General features: G+C 32.5%; 3 protein-coding genes across 4 annotated transcripts; 2 read left to right on the top strand and 1 right to left on the bottom strand.

Moving 5' to 3' along the window:
• The first annotated feature begins 5,483 nt into the window (after positions 1 to 5,483).
• Positions 5,484 to 12,218, top strand: LOC145940118 (uncharacterized). Of its 2 annotated transcripts, none has more exons than XM_083044998.1 (6): positions 5,484 to 5,767; positions 7,270 to 7,598; positions 7,971 to 8,437; positions 8,652 to 8,926; positions 11,010 to 11,155; positions 11,457 to 12,218. In XM_083044998.1, the coding sequence occupies exons 1-6, from the start codon at positions 5,599 to 5,601 to the stop codon at positions 11,607 to 11,609; spliced, it is 1,539 nt and encodes a 512-aa protein (XP_082901124.1). In that variant the 5' UTR covers positions 5,484 to 5,598; the 3' UTR covers positions 11,610 to 12,218. The 2 variants fall into 2 exon arrangements, with proteins under 2 accessions (XP_082901124.1, XP_082901125.1); XM_083044999.1 differs by having other exon boundaries at positions 5,486 to 5,767; positions 7,270 to 7,583.
• On the bottom strand, positions 12,050 to 15,288 carry Gwl (serine/threonine-protein kinase greatwall). Its single transcript, XM_083044996.1, has 3 exons — positions 14,809 to 15,288; positions 12,526 to 14,497; positions 12,050 to 12,139 (listed from the first exon to the last, which is right to left on the bottom strand). Exons 1-3 carry the CDS (start codon positions 15,001 to 15,003, stop codon positions 12,093 to 12,095), a joined length of 2,214 nt encoding a protein of 737 aa, XP_082901122.1. The 5' UTR covers positions 15,004 to 15,288; the 3' UTR covers positions 12,050 to 12,092.
• Positions 15,289 to 15,394: 106 nt separating this feature from the next.
• On the top strand, positions 15,395 to 18,479 carry LOC145940117 (serine/threonine-protein kinase VRK1). The gene is made up of 8 exons (XM_083044997.1): positions 15,395 to 15,735; positions 16,111 to 16,163; positions 16,252 to 16,321; positions 16,479 to 16,675; positions 16,771 to 16,984; positions 17,129 to 17,805; positions 17,957 to 18,064; positions 18,197 to 18,479. The coding sequence occupies exons 1-8, from the start codon at positions 15,576 to 15,578 to the stop codon at positions 18,335 to 18,337; spliced, it is 1,620 nt and encodes a 539-aa protein (XP_082901123.1). The 5' UTR covers positions 15,395 to 15,575; the 3' UTR covers positions 18,338 to 18,479.
• The last annotated feature ends 6 nt before the right edge of the window (positions 18,480 to 18,485 follow it).

The raw sequence follows: 18,485 nt of genomic DNA, 5'->3' as shown, positions 1-18,485 counted from the left end.
CCAGAGGTGATATTATATTATTACGATGTTTATTGCAACAATAAATATTATATTAGTACGTTTTATAAACACGCCTTTATTACTGCTAGAGGTAAGTGTTGTACACCATAATGTTGCTTGGCGGTCATAATTCTTCGTATCATTGATATTAAATGTCAATCTGGCAAAATTACGTGTGTGAGTAAATTATATTAAAATATATAAAGAATAAGAAAATTGATAGAATCGACACTTATAAATATCATATTCACATGCCAACAATAATTAAATATTTTTTAAAAATTTATTATATTATGTGTATTATAAAAGAAAATTAAATAAGTACAAGATAATTAAAAGAATATTATAATACGAAATGGAAAGGAGGAAATGTAAAGTTCTAATACTCCGAAGTAAAAAGGAGAAATAGAGTGATTATAAAATAAATATTTGTCTTTTCATCTCTATAAATGAAAGGTTGACATTCTTTGTTCACGTGCAATTCAAGAGATTGATATTCATATATGTATCTTTTATATTACGATATCAATCATCTCTGTATTGACTTACGATTTGACGACATATGATGATTTACCAGGAATTCTCATTAACATAAGCATGATTCCGTGAATATATCTCATTACATCTATAAAATTGCATGACATACGTAAGATTAAAAATTTGCGATTATATTAGCATAATATATCGAAATTTATTCGAGTTTAAAAGCGCCTTAAGCAGTTCTTTTTTTGCTTAATATGATTATTCACTTTCTTCGACAAAGTCTATGTATTAAAATTGACTAAATATTAAAATATGATTGGAAAAATTGAAACATGTAGAACAATCCCGGAAAAAACGGTACTCGTCATCGTTCTATCATTTTTCTCATTATTACTCTTACAAAAGTCGCGGACTCTTGCTTTGTTGCATTTCGCACAGCGTTAAGGACAGATCGCGAAGCAACGACCGAAGAAAACCTGTTGGCGAGGAATTTAAAAGAAAAAAAGAGAATTCCGTGCGTGGAAACCCATAAGAAGAAATAAAGAAGATTCCATGTCTTAGAGAAAGAACGAAAAGAGCGTATCATAAAATCAACGATGCTGCGAAGGATGTCTAACTGCTTTCAAAAAGATCCGCTTGCATTTCACGGATGATATACTTTAACGAGCTGTCACTTCGATGGAATCGCTTATCCGAAAAAGTCTGACATGATACATCCAGTGCGATTAGCGTCCAGCAAGTGTGTGTTATATCGCAACAGATCACCTAACGGAATGCGATATGATGAATGATGTATTCGAAGATATGTATTCAATTTCGATGAGAAGGAGATTATTATATTTAATCCTCCATCTAACATGATATATAATAATTACGACAATCATCGATAAAAACAGAAACTGATTAATGAAATAAGATACCAATTAATAAATATTCATTAAAAGTTACATGATCTTTCTTAACTATTTTTACGGGAGTTATATTTTCTCTAAAAATGAACTTAATAAAGAATTTAATTTTACAATTTAATAAGTTTTGCAGAAAAAATTCCTTCTTATATACAAATTTTTATTCTTATGAAAGTAGCTCTATTAAAAATAATTGACAAGTATATATTAAAAATTCTTAACTTCATAAAGTAAAAAGATTTTAGAAATTTTCTTTTCGATTTATCTATTTTTGCAAAGAGTTTGCTTAATTTCTTAATGCTTCAAAATATTCGGTATAGTAATTTAAAATAATCAGAATATTTTCTTTTACTTTTTTTCTATTTAAAACGACAACTAAATATTTTATATATATATTATATTTATTTGTTCTTGAGATAAAGTTTTCTTCAAAAAGAGAAAATTCGTGTAAAATAAATTTCTTCTTTGTTTGTTTTTGTATTCAATGGACATTGTAATATAAGAAGCAAAACATACGGATAGAGATAGGTTTTTCAGATATCAATACAGGAGTAAATTGTCAAAACGAAACGCGAATGCAAAGATAAAATCGTAAGTAAATTTCTAAATTTTTTGATAAATGATGAGAAACAGATTAGGCCTTAAGAAGCGTGTTATTAAAATCTTTTGAGATTCTTTAATGTTAGACATCTATTTTTTTTCTCTCTCTCTCCTTTTCTTTTTCTCTCTCTTTTTTTATCTATTTTGTCTATTTAATTTTTTTCTATATTTGTTCAGATACTTGCTAATTCATTAAAATTAGGTCGGGTGTCTTTTATTTTTTTCTGTCTCTCTCTCTCTCTCTCTTACAACAAGAATTTCTTCACATTTCTTTAAGATATGAGAGCGTGATCAATTTGCAAATAAAAACTGGAGAGAATTAATTGGCACCTTAATTATGGGATGCAGCTTGTATTTCCTCGAATAAAAAAAAGGGATAGAGATACGGAGAATATAAGTGGTTACGGCGCGACTTAGTCAGGCGGCTATCATCGTCAGCTGGAAGTCAGCTAGTATGATGGCAATGCAATGGTGTGAGAATTCACAACCTTGTAAAAAGGCACTAACCCTGACATAAATTATAGTTTTTAGACTTAGACATAATTTGTTTCCTCTATTTTGCGCGAGGAAAATACCTAGCGATCAGTTATGTAAAGATAGAATTTGTAAATGCTTTATATAAATGACATTTCGTAAAAAACTTTTAACACCGTTTTAAATAGTGCTTATTCTCAGGACTACTTCTTTTGTAAGAAGATTTTTGAATACAGCCACAAAAATAAAATTTTTTATTTCTCAAGAAATAATTTTCTTGGATAGGTTCCATATTTCGAGATATTATATTATTTCTCAGGAAAAAGATATAAATAAAAAATCTACTTATGTTATATTTTTTCTGATACACGCACATATGTCGACATATATTTAAATCTGTTTTTAATAAGCTATTATATTAAATGTGCGAATAATGTCGATAAAAAAGCATGCATAAAAAGCAGAGAGATAAATCATATAAATATTAATAAACTTTATAAAAAGATTCATGAGACCAATAAAATTAGATTAGCCGTAGGCTAAATATATTTTAAGGTTGTATCAGATTTTTTGCACAACATCGATACAATCTATCAAATCTATCAATCTATCAATCAAATATCGTTATATATTGCGCTTTATTTCTTTTAACACAACAGCACACACAATTTGTTCAGTTATATACCAGCATTAATAAAAATTAATTTATAATTTTTATGTAATAAAATTGAATAATTCGTATATTCGCAGGCAATCATATGCGTAAATTTTAACGTTACGAAAGCGAACGTGTTTTACTGTCTATTCCGTTATATCGTGCTATAAAAGAGATGCGGTAACATATAGAAGGTAATAAAATTTCCATTCATAATATTACCGTCTATTATAAACACTTCCATATAAACATTATGTTTATGCTTACACATTTACAGAAGAGTATCCTAGTTCGACCTTTCGAAATCCATTTCGAAAATAAAAATTTAAATGGAAAAATTAATTAATTTCCCTAAAATTAAACTACATGTAAATTTCATTTTTTTTTCTTCAGCTATCTATCAGCATATAGTGTGTATTTGGATTCTTTTTCTCTTTTAGAAGCTCTTCCTTTCGAATAACGTCGTTAGAATGGTAACAAACGACTTTGATACCACCCGGTTAATTACGAGCAGCCCCGACTCAACCGGTTTGTACGTTTCGAAGGAAAGATACAGCAAGGTCCAGTAATCTTATTGTGATATGCCAATACGAAATCTTGAACCAAATTTTATATGTGCGCGTTAAGTATCGTATATATTATTGAATATTCTCGTAATAATGGGGTCAGTGACTCGAACAAGAACATTGAACTTCAGTCGCATGCTTCTTGTCAGTCTTTCAAAGAGAGATATCCCGTTTTCGTTCTGCGAATTTTATATCCATAACAAGTGAAGAAATGTTACAAAGTTTGATAGATCATATATCAAATCTGTGACAGATACAAATATAATATATCCAGCCACCCACGATTACTGTCCATTGTCGAGCTTTGGTAATATACGCGTGTATTTTTGGCAGAGTCCGGTTTGGCGGGTCAGATTATTCGCTGTCTTTCTTATCGATTACCGAGCCCTCTTTTGCGAATGACAACAAAAAAAAAAAGAAGTCTTATCTCGCCGAGATGTCGACGGTAAGTGGTTATTAACCGTCCGGTCAAAGAACGCGCGGGCTTAAAATCTCGCTTCCTCCCTCCACCCTTTAAGACGCGGTTCGTCGACCTAGGTATCGCAATCTTGACGTATACTTCAAGGTTCTTTGCTTTTACCTCTCCCGTGGAAGGTACTGTTTATACCTCCGCGCAAAATCGAAGATCTTGTCCTACTGGACTGTTTTCAGAAAGGAAGACTTATTTACGATAAATAGGCGTAAAATATTTCTGTCTGAGAAATACTTGGTAATTTTTATTTCCTTGAAATTATAGAGAGAGGACATATATAATAATTTTACATATTAATTAATTTAAGAAGTATTTCTCTATATTAAAATGCTTCACATTATTTTATGGTATATCTATTATTATTAGTTTATTACTCCTTTGATTAAATGAATACAACGCGAACACAACGTGTACAAGTTGAAGAACTCCAGTAGCTTAGGAGTAAAGAAAAGATCAACGTGGGGAAAGACGACTCTATATTCACCGTCTCTCGGCGGAAGGAAGTGCATAAATACCTATCGTCAGAATAGATGAGAAGGCGGGGATCACACGGTAAGCAAGTTCACGGCCGTCCCTTACGTGCAGCCTTCTCTTGACATCTTCAAGGCCAGGTGCGAAGAATCGTGCTCTCTATGCAAATGCCAATCGCACGGCAAGTTGGACGCACGAGTCGCACGATCAAAGACTTATAATATGGTTTATATAATCGATATAACTTAAATCGCATTCACGCAGATCAACGCGCGTTATTATACGCGTATACATTAATCAGAGGATCGATCGGGAATATTTATCAAGGAACTTTGCCTCGAGCAATGCTCGAGATCAACCATCGGATCTATACAAAATAAAGCATATTATATGTTAATATTATGATTTTTTTTCCTTACGTTATAGAGAAAAGTATATTTGCAGTATTTGATTTTCATATAAAAAAATAGCTTGTGTGATAAAATACAATAAAATATCCATCCTATCCTCAATCAATGATAATTTAAAATAATAGCTATATCATTTTTTTGTAATGTACAATCGCAAAACAGAGATTGCTGAACTTCTCAGTTTTGTTCTAAATAATTAATGTTCTTCTTCTTATGGAATCTCTATTTCGTATCAAAGCATAAATAATTAAAAAGATTATTTCCCCACATCGGGGAGACCGTGGTTGATCCCTACTGCGCCCTACTCGATCCTCTATCCTACGGCCATAGAGATGATAAAAGAGGAAGAGAATAAAGGAGCGTGGAGCACCTTGTGCGTCGTATCGAAGAGGAGGCACAGAGTAGCGCCAGCACCAGAGGGGAGGGCAAGCCCGTTATAAGCTCGAGCAGCGGCTATTCAACAGCTTAGGAGTCGCTCAAGATCCAAGCCGGTATTCGCACGTGGATCTCAAGTCCCGTGTTCCGCGCGTCGTTACTCTTCGCGGACGATTCTGGCAGCATGAATAATCGGGCATGCAGATTGTCGTCGTTCGCGATGCTGGTGCTGGTGCTCGTGGTACAGGTGATCGCGACGATTGTACCTGCGGCGGCTGTAGAATCTGAATCCAGATCGCTGAACGGGTCGTACGATGACGTTGACCCGGAGGACGACTCAATTATCCTCGAAGGTATCAATTTACGGTGTATTTCGCGTGTACTTCTCGTCCAAATCTCAATAAATTGAGATGAAACATAAGCTTGTCCGAAAATTTACTTGATATATTCGTGAAGTATTTCCCAATAGAAAATTTTAACTAAAAATGTTCTCAAAAACTCCATAGATTTGAACTAATTTCTTCGAAAAATGATGCAGATCAAGTTAGGATTAGTTTTAAATATCAGCGCAAAAATTTTTCTTTTTAATTGTCATTGATCTGAGAAGAGTTTCATTGATAAGAATCTTATTGATATATAATTTAAATTGAATAATTCTACTTTAAATTTAATAATACACAAACATAATTTAATATATACAGCAAGATTTTTACATTAAAATTTAAATCAGCGAATTTTTTATATCCAATGATTTTTTTCAAAAATTTAAATAACTTGATAGTTTTATAAAATAAAAAAGATATTTTTTAGATCACATTAGCATTATTCTATATTTGTTGAAAAGTCGATGTCATTTTTGGCATTTCATGCATAACTGTTTCAAAATTTTTTTTCCTGTAAATTATATCACCGATTATATTGAAATCATTAATCAAAGAAACAATAACATGTCTCTGTAATCTCTTCCCTGATCAATGACTCTTTGGCATCACGTATGTTTACTCATCGAGGATCGCGAAATCCCCAAACAGATACCTATATATCGAATACCGATTGATGAACAATTATTTGCGTGTTCCAAACACGGTAACCGGAAGTTCTCCCGAGGCGCACAAACCTCGCACCTTTGACGTATGTGTATATCTGTGTGCCTCGCGTAGGTCAGCGAACTCGCTAAACATCTCGATGGAATTCTATTATGTTTCTATGATTCATGCGCAGTGCTTTGTTTACATAATTTGCTTAAAGAGAATTTAATTATTATTCTCATTTATATGTAACTTTTATTAATAAATTTTTCAACAAAACCGTAAAAGTTTTCGACTTTCTATTTTTAAATGTACTTTCAATATGTATGCAATTTATTCTCCTGATAGCAATTTAATTCGTGTAATTTAATTCTAAGCTCAAATTTTTGTGAACATGTCTTGTAATTTTATCGCATTTTTTGTTTTTTTTTTTTGACATCAAAAAAACTTTCACATCCAGTATATTAACGCCTTCCGAATTAATGTGGCTACATGCTAAAGCAAGCATTCTCGAGTACGTGCTGACATAAATATGCCTAATGCATCTTGATTTTACGATGATATAAACGCGATACATACGGACACTTTAACGGACAGAGAGAGAAGAAATATACCTGAATAAATTTATGAATGTAATTTTCAAAATAATGTATCAGTGACATATATATAAGAAAGAACTATTAATGGCAATAACGTATCAAAAAGTTCTCAAAGTTGAACTCTGTGCATATTATGATGAATATGTTATATAGTAAATATATATGTTGAGAAAAAATAATCTCTCTCCATTTTATACAAATAAAAAGTTGTAAAAATTTAATTTGCAGGCGCGATCGATCCGAATCAGTCCGAATCAAGAAAGGGTCGGGGCATTCTTTGGAGCGGAGCCACGACTCGTGAGACTTGCCTAACATCCAAAGGCGAAGTCGGTCGATGCATGACCTTCAAAGAATGCTATCCGTACTTTAAGATACCAGACCTTGGTGCCCTAGACGGTTGGGTTCTTGGTGTTTATGACACATGCAGCTATATTCGAGAAGATGGAAATCCGAGCTTTGGAATTTGTTGCTCGAATCTACAACCCCTCATCACACCTCGCCCGCCCGATAACTGCGACGATTCCATCGTGGAACATCCCCAAGTAAAACAATTAAACGTATCGGCTAAATAATTCATTCCAACCCAGTAAATTTTAATATCGATACGCACGTTTCTCTTCTATTCGTATAATAATCACTTTCGCTACCGGAAACTCATGACTCAGTATACGTGATCCGAATTAAAGTCTGTCATAAATCAACCCATTAGAAAGTCGATTATCCCTATCACGATTCGGCAACACAATTTCGCAAAGAGCTGTTTTACGACTCGTTTTATTATTCGCTATTCATGCATGTTAATTTTTCTTTTGTCCCCCCAGCGCAAAAAAAATGTGAACAGAGTTTTCCTCTTTTATTTATTATTTTTATTTATTATTCTTGAAAAAAGAATTTTTTGCTTTGTTCATCAGATACTGAAATTATTTTAGATTGAGGATAATAAGAAAAAAGGCGATGATACGGGGCTAGCACGTCCTCAGGCTGTGCCCACTTGGCCACCACCGATTCCCACACATCCGCCTGATCACACAATACCGCCACTGCCAACCCATCCACCCTCGTCTGGTCTACCGACGCATTCCACGACCTTGAAACCGATAACTAGCTCAAAGAAACCAGGTGTTGCCACTACATGGCCGACGAAGAAGCCAACCTGGTGGCCAGCCTCATCGGGCACATCGAGCACTACCAGCAAATCTCCGATCGACAGCAACAATTTATCGCAGTGCGGTGCCAAGAATGGCAATCAAGATCAAGAACGCATTGTGGGAGGAAAGAATGCAGATCCGGGGGAATGGCCGTGGATCGCCGCGCTTTTCAATGCTGGTCGTCAATTTTGCGGCGGATCGCTCATCGACGACGAGCATGTATTAACGGCAGCGCATTGTGTCGTAAAGTAAGTCTAATTTATCTATCAATATTTCGTAAATTAAAACGATCCTAGCGTTTCGTTAATTAAAAAAAAAAAAAATAAAAATATATATCTAAAAACCTGTTTCATTGCCGATATACTACAGATGCAAAAATTGCGATTAAACTGCATTATTACGAGTAATATTGAAGTAATGTATGACTTTTTAACGCGACACAAGCACATTGTAATATTTCAGCATGAATTCTTGGGACGTCGCGAGATTAACAGTACGTCTCGGTGATTACAATATTAAAACGAACAATGAAATTCGTCACATTGAAAGACGCGTAAAGAGAGTCGTGAGGCACCGAGGCTTCAATTCACGTACGCTCTATAACGATGTGGCACTCCTCACGTTAAGCGAACCAGTAGAATTCACAGAACAAATCCGACCTATCTGTCTTCCTAGCGGATCACAGTTGTATCAAGGCAAAACGGCAACTGTTATAGGATGGGGATCTTTGAGAGAAAGTAAGATTTTTTTTTACACTAATATATCTTTAACACGCTAGACTGTTTAACGAGCAATCATTAAAAAAAATAAATTTTTCCCTTTCTAAAAAGACAAATCAGCTGATAACTGTCACGAATATTAATCTAGTTTAAGGAATTATAACATATTATTTAAAACATATTATTATTTTAATTTCTATAACATATTCTTATTTTAAAAATTAATTAGCAAATTAACGCTTTAATCAGCTGATTTCTGTCAAAAAATATTAATAAAGCGTTAATTTGCTAATTAAATTTTAAAATAATAAATAATACGTTATAAAAATGTAAAATAGTAATATGTTGTAAATAACATGTTGCCTTATCTGCGATTAATATTTTTGACAGAAATCAGCTGATAACTGTCAAAAATATTAATCGAGTTTAAAGAGTTATGACACACATATTATTTAAAACATATTATTTTAATTTTTATAACATATTTTTATTTTAAAATTTAATTTACAAATTAACACCTTATTAATATTTTTTTAGAGAAATCAGCTAATTAAAGAGTTAATTTGCTAATTAATTTGTAAAATAATAATATGTTATAAAAATTGAAATAATAATATGTTTTGAATAATATGTTATAATTCTTTAAACTCGATTAATTATTTTTGACAGTTATCAGCTGATTTCTGTCAAAAAATATTAATCGTAGATAAGGCATTATAACATATTATTTACAACATATTACTATTTTACATTTTATAACATATTAGTATTTTAAAATTTAATTAGCAAATTAACACTTTAATATTTTTTGAGAGAAATCAGCTGATTAAAAAAAAAGCGTTAATTTGCTAATTAATTTAATAAGAATATGTTATAAAAATTAAAATAATATTATGTTTTAAATAATATGTTATAATTCCTTAAACTAGATTAATATTTTTGACAGTTATCAGCTGATTTCTGTCAAAAAATATTAATAAAGCGTTAATTTGCTAATTAAATTTTAAAATAATAAATAACACGTTATAAAATGTAAAATAGTAATATGTTGTAAATAATATGTTATAATGCCTTATCTGTAATTAATATTTTTTGACAGAAATCAGCCGATAACTGTCAAAAATAATAATCGAGTTTAAGGAATTATAACATATTATTTAAAACATATTATTTTAATTTTTATAACATTTTTATTTTAAAATTTAATTAACAAATTAACACCTTATTAATATTTTTTTAGAAATATCAGCTGATTAAAGAGTTAATTTGCTAATTAATTTTTAAAATAATAATATGTTATAAAAATTAAAATATTAATATGTTTTAAATAAATATGTCATAATTTTTTAAACTCGATTAATATTTTTGACAGTTATCAGCTGATTTCTGTCAAAAAATTTTAATCGCAGATAGGGCATTATATATATAACATTATTTATAATATATTACTATTTTAAATTTTATAACCTATTATATTATTTGAAAATTTAATTAGCAAATTAACGCTTTATTAATATTTTTTGACAGAAATCAGCTGATTAAAACATTAATTTGTTAATTAAATTTTAAAATAATATGTAATAAAAATTATAAAATAATAATATGTGTTAAATAAAATATGTTCTAGTACTTTAAACTCGATTAATATTTTTTGACAGTTATTATCTGATTTCTGTCAAAAAATATTATTCGAGTTTAAAAAGTATTATAACATATTATTTATAACAGTATTATTTTAATTTTTATAACGTATTTTTATTTTAAAATTTAATTAGCAAATTAACCATTTAATCAGCTGATTTCTGTCAAAAAATATTAATCAAATTTAAAACATCATTTTTTTTAAATATAAAATTGAGAAATTGCGCGCGCGTAGCGCTGCGCTTGTATTGTTCTAGTGTTATTTAAAATAACAAATGTGTAATTAATTCCTGTATTTTGTCAAGTCTTCTTATTTATATTGTGCATGTTACGCAGTCAATTTGCATAATTAATTATTGATTATTGTACAATCACAGTTATAGTGTGATTATTTACGAGTTAAATCTTTGAAAAGCATCTCTTTGTGTGAGAAAAATAAATGATTCTTATATTCATTTAGGTGGACCACAACCAGCAATTTTGCAAGAGGTTTCCATACCTGTGTGGTCCAACAGCGAGTGCAAATTAAAATACGGAGCAGGAGCACCAGGTGGTATAGTCGACAGTTTCTTATGTGCTGGTCGCGCAGCTAAGGATTCGTGCTCAGTTTGTATCTTTTTTATTCATATTTTGCATCAATATACGTTTAATATAACGTCAAATATAGCTATATAATTTCCGATTTATATAAAGCCCAAATGCAATTAGTTATTTCTTAATTAATTTTATTTAATTTTATTAAGTAAAATTAATATTTTTTAATTAGTTTAAGATTATTAATTTTACAAGAAATTTGAAATATATTTACGATTAGAAGGCCTTATTTTGCGATGCAAAATATGATAATATTGATAATTATATTGCACATTTCATTGTAAAAATTAATTAATTAATGTTGCACTTACAGGGTGACAGTGGAGGTCCTTTGATGGTTAACGATGGCCGCTGGACTCAAGTTGGAATTGTCAGTTGGGGAATCGGCTGCGGTAAAGGACAATATCCGGGAGTGTATACGAGAGTAACACATTTCATGCCGTGGATTGATAAAAACCGAAAATAGAAAATATACGCGTTATACATATTTATCGCTACGTCTCTTTCGCACAGTCGCTGTTTCTTAGACAATGTATGTCTTGTCGAAGAATCGATTCCACTCGCTTTGAGAAATGTGATAAAAAACTAAACTCGTACCCTAATATAAAACTAGAGCTTTATAGCGATATTAAAATCTTTTTTTAAGTAAGTTTGATATTATGTCATTTTTTTCTAACTAATTTAAATAATCTTTCAGACAATTCCATATCATCGTAGTTTACGTACGTTTCCTCGTCATTAAAATAAAATATTATCCATTTACTATAGTATCTACGATTAAAAAATCGTTGATTACGAAAATAGTAACAAAATATTTTGTATTTTATATATATATATATATATATATTGCTATCATACCAATATATAAAAAATAAAGTTATACATAATAACAATTTTGACATATTATAGGCTTCCATTCCTGCCACGTCTGCATACGATATGTCGAAGGCTACGTATCGCAATTACTTATATTCAATTGTTGCATAGTATTGCGCGCTGGAAATAGAAATTTTCCTATTAGACCGATCCCATGCAATAGCAAATAAATGTTGTTTATAATTTTGTGCGTTTTCAATATTATGTGGTATTATTTTTTAAAATCCATTCTTCAAATATTGTAAAACAGCGACTGGTACTAAACAACATACTAAACAACAGATAAGTATTTTCCACTCATCTTAATAATGCTTTATGTCGATAAGATTGTTTAAATATCTCGAATCTAATTTTGATAACAAAAGTTATATTTTAAAAATTAAAAATTCAAATCTTAGTTCTTAAAAAATCAAATTTTAATTCTCAAGTCTTTAATCTTTAAATCCGCGTATTACGCGATATTATTTCTGAAACAATAAGAGATATAGTAAGATCAAAGTTTATACCTTGAAAATAGCATGTATCGTATTTATCGTCCGGCTGCGGGATGAACGGTGGTACCGCTTTTGATGGCTCATCCCAGGGAAACTCGCAGAAGAGAGCCATGGCGCGTACCTCCTTTGCTGAGGGTCGTGCCGTTTGGTCCAAGGTAAGAAGCACGTCGATAGCATCAGTTGCTGCCGATGACAAAGCTTCCTCGTCTTCCGGCCAGGGGACATCGCGCGCAAGGATGTTCGCGAACACTGCTTGAGGTGTTTCGTCGTTGAATGGCGGCAGACCCGTGCAGAATTCATACAGACACACGCCTAACGCCCACCAGTCGACGGCCGGTCCGTGACCTTGCCTGAGCAACAGTTCCGGAGCGAGATAATCAGGCGTACCGAGTATACGATCGTCTGATCTGTTGGTGTCAGCTTGACCGCCTCTTCGGACAGACTTGGGCGTTCTGTGCTGCGTGTAACAATTATTCGAAGTCGCAGGTGTCTTGATGGGCGAGATACCTTGGGGCGAGCGATGATCTCGGGATGTTTTGGTCAGATCCGTATGTAGATCGTGCACGGAATGCGAAGCGGACGGCGGTGGTAAGCGAAATCTCGTCTTTATTAAAGTCCTCGCATCCTCCTCCTCTTCGTGCAGCTTCTGCTGTTTCTCATCATCTCTTCGTCTGGCAGAGGATACCGGTGTACTGAAGGCTACTCTACCCGTAGACCCGGTATTCTGTTCGGTATCTTGATTTGGTGTCCTGTTCCCATCATTATTCGCCAAGCCGACGTTAATGTCCTCTGTTTTAGTGTATACTGAGTGATCATCGATCATCGGACTATAAGAAAATATGGGGTCGCGATTATTTCTCTTGGGTGTTTTGACGACATCGAGATCTATCGCGTCGATCTCGCACGTTAAGCCAGTTGTTCCGCACGCACCGGGCCGCTTTCTCTTCGATCCCCGAATTCGATCTCTGAATGAATTTGTACAAGTGCTTACTGGGCTGGTGGTATGTACAGGAGATCGCTGTTGCGACTTTTCGGCCTCGAGCGTAGACTCGTCCTCTTCCTCTTCCTCCATTATATCTGGATTGCTTGCCGGGACGGAGGATGCTTCGCAAGTGTAGTAACTGCTAGAACTATCCGGACCATCTTCGTACTTTTTAATGGTGCCCTCGTCCTCTTCCATGTTGTGTTCCTCGTTACTTTGATCGAAATGCAGATCTTCCGCTGATTGGAAAGGCGTGACACCGGATATTCGAGAATAATCTCCGGATGCAACAGAAGAAATGACTGAATTTGGCGACATATGTCCCCCGAATTTAGTGCAATTTTTCTGCAGGGTGGAGAGCAAATTCATAGCTGGTGTGCTTCTATCGCTGAGATTCGATTCGCTAGTGGACTTCTGGCCGGAACCGAAGGACAGATGGGACGTCAGCGAGAGCAGTTGACCGGGTGTCCTAGTACATAAACCGGGAGTCATCGGATTCACTAAATCCGATATCTCGAGATCCCTGTGCAACGACGATATTTTACTGAGTCCAAAATCCGTAAGTTTAACGTGTCCTTCGCGTGAGAGAAGCATATTGTCCGGCTTCAGATCTCTATGTACAATGCCGTGCGAGTGAAGATACTCCAACGCCAGGCATACTTCTGCGGTGTAAAATGCCGCCATGGACTCCTCCATGAAGCCGTAAACGCCGATCAAACTCTTGAGATCGCCGCCTACCATATATTCCATGACTAGATAGACACTGCTGACAGATTGCAATGAATAAAAGAGTTGCACGCAGTATGGACTATGAGTCAGAGCCAGTGCGTTACGTTCAATCACTACTTGCGATGCCATATTCTTATTTATCATCTCGTTCTTCTTCATCACTTTAATTGCGTACATTTGCTCGGGATTGGATTTTTTATATCCTAAAAACACTTTACCAAATGCTCCTCTGCTTATTGGCTTCACTATCTTAAAATCCTGTATATCTGGTACCTAGAAAAGGAAAGAAATAATGTAACAAATTAAATGAAACGTATATATTTCTAGAAAAAATTGTGACAAATCAATACAATTCAATCGATTTATTTTATTCTATCAATATCATGCATAATCAATAATTTTATAATTATTATTACAGAAGCAGGCTTCTACTTTATACAAATTAAAATTTATGTTTCATTTCTTGCTTACAACTTTGCTCCAATAAACTCTTTGCACTTATATATTATTTAAAAGTCCCAAGATTAGATTTTGATGGCGGAAAAATCCACTCTTATTAGAAATGAAAAACGAGCGAAACTTACCTTAGTGGGATTAACAATTTTGGAAATAGTATTGAAAATAGAATTGTCGATGTATTTCTCGGACTGTTGCGGTGTACGTTCTCCATTATGATGGTCCGTGTCATTGTTATTCTTGCAGGACGTCTCGATGTCTGGTTCATTGATACGATTATTCTCTGAGCTTGATCTCGGTGAATCGGACGTGGTTTCTTCCATTAAAAAAAATAAAGAAATTAAAAAAGGAAAGGAAGAAATGCACGACAAGATGTAACCTTCGAATTGCCGGGAGCGAGCCGAGTTCCAACGATAATTCCCGATCAATCTACTCGTGCCGCTTCGTAAAACTCGTTTTCGTTATCGCGGACTCGCTCGATTCTAATCATGATTCCTCTTCATTTTATTTATTACGCGTTAAAAAAGCACAATTCGACAAGCGGTTGACATTTCCCAAAGTCAACAACGGACGCGCGCGCAAACAATCATCGGCCATGATTTATCACGGTCGCCAACCTAAATCTGGAGAGACGGAAAGACGTCACGCTTATAGTTACTTTAGCATTGATGGATTGGCCGCACGAATCGTTTGAATTTCGTTGCTAAATTCTGAACGGTTATCCGTGGCTGCTGGCTGCGTATCTTGTCCCGCGAAATGAAAATAGGTTAAGTGGAGATATCGCTTTTTCGTTTCTGAATTATTTCCCTCCTTCGTTTTTCGCCATCTATTACGAGATTACAATTATCATCGCCATTGATCTCAGTTTTCCGTAAAATCTGGATTTGACTTTGCAATGGCAGCGAAAGTAGCGAAGAAAAGGGCACCGAAGAAAAAGGGCGGTTATTTAATGCCCGACCCGATATCAGCTGGAGAAATTCTTACGGATATGTGCAAGGGTCAATGGATTCTTGGCAAATCGATCGGTGTCGGCGGTTTTGGAGAGGTTTATTCTGGTATTTAAAGAAATTCTATTGCTATTACATTTGTTTGTCACAATTGTATTGTTGTATATATGCAACGTCGTTCATAGTTTACTGTTGTGAATAAAAGAGTAAAATGTTTAAAGACAAACGTAGTTAAGTCAAACAAATACATAAATATCGCCTTTCTGCAAAAGTTTTACATGATAAATTTTTTATGCATAATTAGATACATATTTGTAAGAAATATACAATTTCTACTTGAATTTGTTTTGTGTAATTATGTTAGCTCCATTGCATTTGATTCTTTTATATATTATTTATTGATTACAAAATTGATTAATATTTTATCTATTATGTAATATTTTAATTATTGTGTAATTAACTCTTCAATGATATTAATTACAGCGGCACCTTATTCTGGAAAAACCCCCAAGGATTATCCTAATGTTATAAAAATTGTTAGTATTATTATACCTCTCTTTATTATATCTTCTGTAGTATTTAATTTTATAATATATTCATATATTTTTTTAATTGAATTTATAGGAACCACATGGAAATGGCCCGTTATTTGTAGAAATGCACTTTTATATGAGGAACTGTAAACCAGATGAGAGTAAGCTTAAAATTTAAAGGAATATTTTCTTAAAATTTTCTCTTTGATGTTTTCATTATGTTATTTATTTTTTTTTTATTTCAATCTCTGATAATGAAGAACATTTATTAGTTATATGACAAAATATTTGAAAGATAAATATGTATTATCTTTTCAGTTGATAGTTGGCAGAAAAAAAAGAAACTTGCTGCACTTGGAATGCCTAGATATATTGCTTCTGGAAGTCACGAATATAAAAATACAAAATATCGGTTTTTAGTAATAAATCGATTTGGAAAGGATTTATGGAAAATATTTGAGGAAAATAATAGACAGTTTCCAGAACACATAGTGTATAAACTAGCTTTGCAAATAGTAAGGCAATTTTAAAACGAAATAATTTATTATATGCAATTTGTGATTTTCTGTTTTAATGACAACTTATATTGTGTTTTTCTTATAAATTCTAGATAGATATATTAGAATATATCCATCACAAGAATTATGTACATGCCGATATCAAAGGTGAAAATTTACTACTAGATTTAAATTCCTACGATCAAGTCTATTTAGTTGACTTTGGTTTAGCATCTCGCTGTACAACAAGTACTCAATTAAAAATGGATCCGAAAAGGGCACATAATGGCACTTTACAATATACAAGTAGAGATGCCCATATGGGAGGTAAGAATTAGAAACTTTAAGAAAAAAATAACAATTTTGATACTTAATGCAATATATATATATTCTTTATCTTTGAATATAAATTATATGAAAATTTTCATTATTTAAATATATTTATTATATTCTTATTCTTTATTCTTTCAGTACCAACACTGCGTGGTGATATTGAAATCTTGAATTACAATATAATTCTGTGGTTATGTGGTTCATTACCATGGGAAAAATTACTTGATCCGGTTACTGTTCAAAAGGAGAAAGAAAAAGCTTTCAAAAACATAGACGATTTTCTAAAAAAGTGTTTTCATGGATCAGTTCCACAGGCAGTGCATAAATTTATGACTTTATTAGCTAACGTTAAATTTAATGAAATGCCACCTTATGAAAAATTTAAAGAAATGTTCGTAGCTGGTTTGAAGAAATTAGATTATAAATCAGATGGGAAATTAAGATTAAATGCCATTGGCACATCAATCCAACAAAATCCTTCTAAATCTACGCCGCAAAAAATAAAAAAACCTGTGAACGGAGTTAGAAAAAGTCCCCGTAAACATACGGATACTGTAAATCCCATAGGAAATCCAAGAAAAAGTACTATAGGTGTTGTAATTGACAAAAAGCGTTGTAATGTAAGAGACATTGAGAAAGTATTAAATGATATGGATCCTGATAGTGAATATGATATCCAAATTCTTAAGAAAGCGAAAAAGATGAAATCCAGTAATAAAGTAAATAAAATTACGGACGAAATAGTTCCACTACATAGTAAAACAGAAATTCAAAATAATTTCAAAGATGATTCTGAAGATGATTCTATAATGGAGGTAATTATGGCAATCTGAGAAGAAGCATATATAAAATTTTACACAAAACTCTAATTTAATTTCATATACACAAAATTCTTTAATTTAATTTTATAACAATGTAATTTTAAATTTATTTTTGTCATAATGATAGTTATTTATATTATTACAGCCCTTATCAAAACGCCCAAATAAAACGCGACAGAGAAAGCCAGCTTTAACTAAAACAAAACGAAAGATTAAGAATTTGGATGACTCGTCAACTGCTTCTGAACCCGAGGTAATAAAGAATTTGTATATTTAAATTATGATTTAAATATAAAATTTATTTTTTTTAATTTAAACGACAATTCCATAACGATTAAACGATACACATACATATAATTAAACATAAATAAATATTTACCTCTAGATTGTATCAAAAGGAACAAAGTCAAGACCTGCTACTACTTTTAGGGATAAAGTAACTACTAAGAATAGATTGCAATCTAATAAAGCAGTATTGAAAATTGATACTGAAATTCAATCTGATGAAGATATGTTCGATACATAGTTCACGAACAAATGTAATAAAGTAGAATATTGTGATATTTGTGCTATAACAAATATCTAATTATGTATCTTACATCTCCTCATATATTCTTGTACATGGTCTCTTATGCATTTGACATTAATCACAGCATTATTTACGTGTTGATCAT

The sequence above is a fragment of the Prenolepis imparis genome, unplaced genomic scaffold (genome assembly GCF_030444845.1).
Source record: "Prenolepis imparis isolate NDT839.2.m4 unplaced genomic scaffold, iyPreImpa1.0 SCAF_8, whole genome shotgun sequence".
Classification (NCBI taxonomy): Eukaryota; Metazoa; Arthropoda; class Insecta; order Hymenoptera; family Formicidae; genus Prenolepis; species Prenolepis imparis.
The sequence above is the reverse complement of the archived record's forward strand: the minus strand, read 5'-3'. Positions and strand labels throughout refer to the sequence as shown.

What these genes read in the sequence shown, in the direction of transcription:
- LOC145940117 (XM_083044997.1), top strand. Translation starts at nt 15,576, where the DNA reads ATGGCAGCGAAAGTAGCGAAGAAAAGGGCACCGAAGAAAAAGGGCGGT. An exon ending in ATAAACTAGCTTTGCAAATA is followed by an intron (nt 16,676 to 16,770) that starts GTAAGGCAATTT and finishes TATAAATTCTAG; the next exon opens with ATAGATATATTAGAATATAT. An exon ending in AAGATGATTCTATAATGGAG is followed by an intron (nt 17,806 to 17,956) that starts GTAATTATGGCA and finishes ATATTATTACAG; the next exon opens with CCCTTATCAAAACGCCCAAA.
- Gwl (XM_083044996.1), bottom strand. Translation starts at nt 15,003, where the DNA reads ATGGAAGAAACCACGTCCGATTCACCGAGATCAAGCTCAGAGAATAAT. An exon ending in AAATTGTTAATCCCACTAAG is followed by an intron (nt 14,498 to 14,808) that starts GTAAGTTTCGCT and finishes TTCCTTTTCTAG; the next exon opens with GTACCAGATATACAGGATTT. An exon ending in CGATACATGCTATTTTCAAG is followed by an intron (nt 12,140 to 12,525) that starts GTATAAACTTTG and finishes TTCTATTTCCAG; the next exon opens with CGCGCAATACTATGCAACAA.
- LOC145940118 (XM_083044998.1), top strand. Translation starts at nt 5,599, where the DNA reads ATGAATAATCGGGCATGCAGATTGTCGTCGTTCGCGATGCTGGTGCTG. An exon ending in CCCAAGTAAAACAATTAAAC is followed by an intron (nt 7,599 to 7,970) that starts GTATCGGCTAAA and finishes AAATTATTTTAG; the next exon opens with ATTGAGGATAATAAGAAAAA. An exon ending in GCAGCGCATTGTGTCGTAAA is followed by an intron (nt 8,438 to 8,651) that starts GTAAGTCTAATT and finishes GTAATATTTCAG; the next exon opens with CATGAATTCTTGGGACGTCG.